This window comes from Cherax quadricarinatus, chromosome 48, assembly GCF_038502225.1.
Source record: "Cherax quadricarinatus isolate ZL_2023a chromosome 48, ASM3850222v1, whole genome shotgun sequence".
In the NCBI taxonomy this organism is placed as follows: Eukaryota; Metazoa; Arthropoda; class Malacostraca; order Decapoda; family Parastacidae; genus Cherax; species Cherax quadricarinatus.
The window spans coordinates 27,922,433-27,929,932 of record NC_091339.1 but is presented as its reverse complement, the minus strand read 5'-3'; the positions used below and the strand labels follow the sequence as shown (position 1 = coordinate 27,929,932).

Sequence of the window (7,500 nt, the reverse complement as noted above, 5' to 3'; positions counted from 1 at the left end):
CAGAGTCCTAGGATCCACTTTCAGTGGTTGAGGATCTGATAGACAGGGCAAGAGGGGAACATGTAGATTCGATAGATGCGAGAGAATTGATCCGAAGACCAACTTGCAGCAGACGAGAATCTGGTAAGAAGGTTTCTTGGACCAGTTAGTGATAGGGATCTAGGCGAAATGAGCCCAGGACCCACCTGTAGAGGCTGGAGATCTGGCAGATGGGGCCAAAGAGATCTCTTGTAATATTTAATTATGTTGCCGAAGGGATCCTGTAATCAGTCTTCTGTAGTGGATGATCTTATAAAATGGGAAATAGAACCGACCTCTAGTAAGTGAAGAACTTGAAAGAATCTACCTCCATCGATAATCATAAGAAACGCCACCTAGAACCCACCTTTAGTGAGGATCTAGATGGCCGGGAGCTAGAATCCCTTCAATAAACAAAGATCTGGAAAAAAAAAGAAGCAAAGACTCGCCTATAATGGTTAAAGACTCGAGTTAAGGTTCGCAAGGACCTGCCTGTAGTAGTTGAGAATCTGAGCGAAGACCCCCGGGTGTCTGTCGAAGAAGTACTCGTTGAGGACCGGGTCGTAGTTGGCCAGCGCCTCCGTCAGTCTGGAGAGGCGAGTGGCTGGGATCTTCTTCAGTGTCGCTTTGTAAGTCTCGAACCTACGGAGGGAGAGTGTTAACCTGTGTGCAGATAAAGACAGAGTCAAGAAGTTTAGTGAGAGAAATGCTTCCTCCTCCGCGGATTCCTCAAATGTGTTTTGTCACCATACCGTCACTATCACCATATTTGTCACCATACCGTCACTATCACCATATTTGTCACCATACCGTCACTATCACCATATTTGTATGTTTGATACCATACTGTTTGTATCACCATACTTAGTCTTCGGCTATTGAGTGCACGATGACGGGAAGATTGTGTGTGTGTACTCACCTAGTTGAGGTTGCATGGCTCGAGTCCAAGCTCCTGGCCCCGCCTCTTCACTGGTCGCTACTAGGTCACTTCCCCTGAACCGTGAGGTTTATCATACTTCTGCTTAAAGCTACGTATGGATCCTGCCTCCACTACATCGCTGTGTGTATGTGTGTGTGTGTGTGTGTGTGTGTGTGTGTGTGTGTGTGTGTGTGTGTGTGTGTGTGTGTGTGTGTGTGTGTGTGTGTGTGTGTGTGTGTGTGTGTGTGTGTCAGAGTTCTAAACAATCTATAACTTCTACGTCACATCCACATCACTAAATAATTTTTTCAAGTTTTCCCGTCATACTCTTAAAAAAAAATCATCTAAAAAAAGGCAATTAAATGCATCATCTTTACATTAAGGTCGGCCATTAAAATTTCACTTTTTAATTTACAATTCCAAATTACACCTGAAAATGAGATTGAGGCTTTAAGGTATATAACCCATGTCATATATCTTATGGAAAAAAGCGTCCTTATGTCACAGAACATAAAAACCACTTTAGCATGCCACAAGGATTTTTCAGGATCTAATTTTAACGAGGAAAACACGGCTTCTGCCTTATTGTAATTATTAAAGTTTTTAGCTAAGCTGATTTCAAATTCATTTGTTTTCGCTTAGGAGTCTTGTCACTTATATATATATATATATATATATATATATATATATATATATATATATATATATATATATATATATATATATATATATATATATATATATATATATATATATATAATCGCAATAAAACTGAAAATTACGAGAATATTTAATTACAAAAAATAGAAACCAGTAAATGCCAAAAATAGGCAATGATAGAAATATATCATCACATAGAAATATATCATCACATAGAAATATATCATCACATAGAAATATATCATCACATAGAAATATATCATCACATAGAAATATATCATCACATAGAAATATATCATCACATAGAAATATGTCATCACATAGAAATATATCATCACATAGAAATATATCATCACATAGAAATATGTCATCACATAGAAATATATCATCACATAGAAATATGTCATCACATAGAAATATGTCATCACATAGAAATATATCATCACATAGAAATATGTCATCACATAGAAATATGTCATCACATAGAAATATGTCATCACATAGAAATATATCATCACATAGAAATATATCATCACATAGAAATGTCATCACATAGAAATATGTCATCACATAGAAATATATCATCACATAGAAATGTCATCACATAGAAATATATCATCACATAGAAATATGTCATCACATAGAAATATATCATCACATAGAAATATGTCATCACATAGAAATATATCATCACATAGAAATATGTCATCACATAGAAATATGTCATCACATAGAAAAATCATTCACAAAAATAATCCATCACAAAAAAAATGGACCATTATACAGAAATGGGAAGTCACAGAAATAGGCCATAATAAAGAAATGGGTAATCACAGAAACAGGTCCACAGAACGGTCTGTGTCTCACCTTATTCCACCAACGTTAAGGATGATTCGGTTCTCTCCGTCCATAGTGTCAGCGTGAGTGTGTACCTGTCATCACGACTCCCTTGTGGTGTGTTTACCCTTCTGGTTCACCATCCTCCCTCACCAGCAAGATCACCACCGCCACCACCATCGTCTCCTTCACCATCTCCATCACCACCATAGCCACCACCTCCACCATAGCGCGCTCTCACTCCTATCGGCCATGCTGTGACAGAGAGAGAGAACAGTGAATGTGTTTAAAGGTGAATATTTATCATCCTGGAGTGCTTATATGTTAATATTTATCATCCTGGAGTTCTTAAAGGTGAATATTTATCATCCTGGAGTGTTTAAAGGTGAATATTTATCTTCCTGGAGTGTTTAAAGGTTAATATTTATCATCCTGGAGTGTTTAAAGGTGAATATTTATCATCCTGGAGTGTTTAAAGGTTAATATTTATCATCCTGGAGTGTTTAAAGGTGAATATTTATCATCCTGGAGTGTTTAAAGGTTAATATTTATCATCCTGGAGTGTTTAAAGGTGAATATTTATCATTCTGGAGTGTTTAAAGGTTAATATTTATCATCCTGGAGTGTTTAAAGGTGAATATTTATCATCCTGGAGTGTTTAAAGGTGAATATTTGTCATCCTAGAGTGTTTAAAGGTTAATATTTGTCATCCTGGAGTGTTTAAAGGTGAATATTTATCATCCTGGAGTGTTTAAAAGTGAATATTTATCATTCTGGAGTGTTTAAAGGTGAATATTTATCATCCTGGAGTGTTTAAAGGTTAATATTTATCATCCTGGAGTGTTTAAAGGTTAATATTTGTCATCCTGGAGTGTTTAAAGGTGAATATTTATCATCCTAAAGTGTTTAAAGGTTAATATTTGTCATTCTGGAGTGTTTAAAGGTGAATATTTATCATCCTAGAGTGTTTAAAGGTTAATATTTGTCATCCTAGAGTGTTTAAAGGTTAATATTTGTCATCCTGGAGTGTTTAAAGGTGAATATTTATCATCCTAAAGTGTTTAAAGGTTAATATTTGTCATTCTGGAGTGTTTAAAGGAGAATATTTATCATCCTGGAATATTTAATGGTGAATATTTATCATCCAGGAGTGTTTAAAGGTGAATATTTATCATCCTAGAGTGTTTAAAGGTTAATATTTGTCATCCTGGAGTGTTTAAAGGTGAATATTTATCATCCTAGAGTGTTTAAAGGTGAATATTTATCATTCTAGAGTGTTTAAAGGTGAATATTTATCATCCTGGAGTTTTAAAGGTGAATATTTATCATCCTGGAGTGTTTATAGGTGAATATTTATCATCCTGGAGTGTTTAAAGGTGAATATTTATCGTCCTGGAATGTTTAATGGTGATATTTATCATCCTAGAGTGTTTAAAGGTTAATATTTATCATCCTAGAGTGTTTAAAGGTGAATATTTATCATCCTGGAGTGTTTAAATGTGAATATTTATCATCCTGGAGTGTTTAAATGTGAATATTTATTATTCTGGAGTGTTTAATGGTGAATATTTATCATCCTAGAGTGTTTAAAGGTTAATATTTATCATTCTAGAGTGTTTAAAGGTGAATATTTATCATCCTGGAGTTTTAAAGGTGAATATTTATCATCCTGGAGTGTTTAAAGGTGAATATTTATCATCCTAGAGTGTTTAATGGTGAATATTTATCATCCTAGAGTGTTTAAAGGTGAATATTTATCATCCTAGAGTGTTTAATGGTGAATATTCATCATCCTAGAGTGTTTAAAGTTGAATATTTATCATTCTAGAGTGTTTAAAGGTGAATATTTATCATCCTGGAGTTTTAAAGGTGAATATTTATCATCCTGGAGTTTTTAAAGGTGAATATTTATCATCCTAGAGTGTTTAATGGTGAATATTTATCATCCTAGAGTGTTTAAAGGTGAATATTTATCATCCTAGAGTGTTTAATGGTGAATATTTATCATCCTAGAGTGTTTAAAGGTGAATATTTATCATTCTAGAGTGTTTAAAGGTGAATATTTATCATCCTGGAGTTTTAAAGGTGAATATTTATCATCCTGGAGTGTTTAAAGGTGAATATTTATCATCCTAGAGTGTTTAATGGTGAATATTTATCATCATAGAGTGTTTAAAGGTGAATATTTATTATCCTGGAGTGTTTAATGGTGAATATTTATCATCCTAGAGTGTTTAAAGGTGAATATGGAGTGCGTACTGATGATTACCGATCTTACCTGTGTGTGTGTGTATAATGATTAATGTAGATCATCTTAAAATGTGTAATGATCAATATTGATAGTTCTAAAATACGTTCAGTGGCTGGAATACACACACACACACACACACACACACACACACACACACACACACACACACACACACACACACACACACACACACACACACACACACGACCTTTCAACACACCCTGTTCATCGTCTCAAGAGATGGGTAATTTCTCTCGAAATGGTTCCTGTGGGTATTGAGATGCCAAGCTACAAGGCACACGGACACATAACACGGACACAAGGACACACAACAAGGACACAAGGACACATAACGGTGTTCTCTAATCTATTTCTCAAAAGAAAGCGACTTCATGTATTAATTGATAACTAAAGCTTTCTATTGCCCGAGAAATGAGGCTATCTTTTTTATCGATTCATTAAGTTCACTGATACATGAAGCCTTCTATTGGTCGATAGATAAACCTTTCTATTCATTGATAGATAAAGACTTCAATCCACTGATATATAAGTCCTTGCATTTAATGGTAGATAATTCTTTCTATTCCCCGATAGATTACGTCTGCTATTCAGTGAGAGACAAAGCCTTAAACAGAACATCGTTGTTGTTTTTGCATCAAAATTAATTGAGGAACCTCTCCAGGTTAGCATAAATGATATTAGCATTATTCAGCATTAATAACGAACGAATGTCGTGGCGTTCAGCGCGATTTTCGTGTCTGGCAACACGGTTCGTTGCTTATTAATCTAAGCCTGTGAAAAAGGCATGGCGTAATCTCTCTATTCTCCCAAATTTTAGCCTTATCTGCTCTGTTTTCTTAGCCACGGTAAAAAAAAATAATTATGAAGATGTCCCGGTAAGTTCTGGAGATTTGTCAAGTCACAGCTGAGGAGAGGAACGCGGAGAAGAACTGGAGACAACACGATAGGAGAGGTGGATGAAGGGGGTAATAGTAGAAGTAGTAAGAGTAGTAGCAGAGATAGTAGCAGCGATAGTAGCATCGGTAGTAGCAGCGATAGTAGCAGCGATAGTAGCAGCGGTAGTAGCAGCGATAGTAGCAGTGGTAGTAGCAGCGATAGTAGCAGTGGTAGTAGCAGCGATAGTAGCAGCGGTAGTAGCAGTGGTAGTAGCAGCGATGGTAGCAGTGGTAGTAGCAGCGATAGTAGCAGCGGTAGTAGCAGTGGTAGTAGCAGCGATAGCAGCAGCGATAGTAGTATCGGTAGTAGCAGCGATAGTAGCAGCGATAGTATCAGCGATAGCAGCAGCGATAGTAGCATCGGTAGTAGCAGCGATAGTAGCAGCGATAGTAGCAGTGGTAGTAGCAGCGATAACAGCAGCGATAGTAGTATCGGTAGTAGCAGCGATAGTAGCAGCGATAGCAGCAGCGATAGTAGCATCGGTAGTAGCAGCGATAGTAGCAGCGACAGTAGCATCGGTAGTAGCAGCGATAGCAGCAGCGATAGTAGCATCGGTAGTAGCAGCGATAGTAGAAGCGATAGTAGCATCGGTAGTAGCGGCGATAGCAGCAGCGATAGTAGTATCGGTAGTAGCAGCGGTAGTAGCAGCGGTAGTAGCAACGATAGTAGCAGTGGTAGTAGCAGCGGTAGTAGCAGCTATAGTAGAAGTGGTAGTAGCAGCGATAGTAGCAGCGGTAGTTGCAGCGATAGTAGCAGCGATAGTAGCAGTGGTAGTAGCAGCGATAGTAGCAGCGGTAGTTGCAGCGATAGCAGCAGTGGTAGTAGCAGCGATAGTAGCAGTGGTAGTAGCAGCGGTAGTATCAGCGATAGTAGCAGCGGTAGTTGCAGCGATAGTAGCAGCGATAGTAGCAGTGGTAGTAGCAGCGATAGTAGCAGTGGTAGTAGCAGCGATAGCAGCAGCGGTAGTAGCAGCGATAGCAGCAGCAGGAACGAAGGAAGTGGAAGATAGCTTTAATATCTTGAAATAAGAGCCCTGAAATGTCGTCAAGACAGTCCCCCAGTGAGGTTCGAGTTGGTTCAAAAGCATTAAATTGGAATTTCTCTCCAGAACTTAAGAAAAAGATAACTTTCTTGGAATTACTCCAGAATTGAAGAAAAAGATAACTTTCTTGGAATTACTCTCCAGAATTGAAGAAAAAGATAACTTTCTTGGAATTACTCTCCAGAACTGAAGAAAAAGATAACTTTCTTGGAATTACTCTCCAGAACTCAAGAAAAAAATAACTTCTTGGAATTACGCTTCAGAATTGAAGAAAATTATAACTTAATTTTGGAATTAGTGTCATCTGATGGTTAATAACCCATGATAACCCAGGATAACCCAGGATAACCCAGAATAACCCAGGATAACCCAGGATAACCCAGGATAACCCAGGATAACCCAGGATAACCCAGCAGTGTCTCTTATTTTCATCTGAACCTCTTGTTTGACCAATGATAGCTGACGAACACCCAGGTACCTACCACAGATTGCTAGGTGACTTGGAGTTGCACCTCAGCTCACCCTGAAGACTCTTCCCAGGTGCTGTAGATTGTGTGGTAACTGCTTACCACTGGGTATTTGGGTCAACCACTTGGTAAGTGGGTATAGGTGGTGGGTTGGTGGTAGGTGGGTGGCACTTCCAGTTCCCAGAGCTCTCAAAACCGAGTTGGGAAGCCAAAGTTCGTAAAGACTTTGAGAGGGAAATGAAATTACCAGCGGCGGCCCTGTTGGCACTGTGGTGCGGTTGTGGCGGCACTGTTGGCACTGTTGTGCAGTTGTGGAGGCACTGTTGGCACTGTTGCCACTGTGGTGCAG

The 7,500-nt window shown here is 38.2% G+C and overlaps 1 protein-coding gene across 1 annotated transcript in view; it reads right to left on the bottom strand.

The window, feature by feature from the left end:
- LOC128696104 (potassium voltage-gated channel protein Shaw) overlaps window positions 1-7,500 on the bottom strand; it is a 117,707-nt gene that overhangs the window by 26,267 nt on the left and 83,940 nt on the right. Inside the window, exons 2-3 of the mRNA XM_053787182.2 lie at window positions 2,465-2,689; window positions 511-660 (exon numbers count right to left, since the gene is read on the bottom strand). Of these exons, the coding sequence (XP_053643157.2) occupies window positions 511-660; window positions 2,465-2,508 (194 nt within the window). The 5' untranslated portion in view covers window positions 2,509-2,689. The remainder of the gene's footprint in view (window positions 1-510; window positions 661-2,464; window positions 2,690-7,500) is intronic.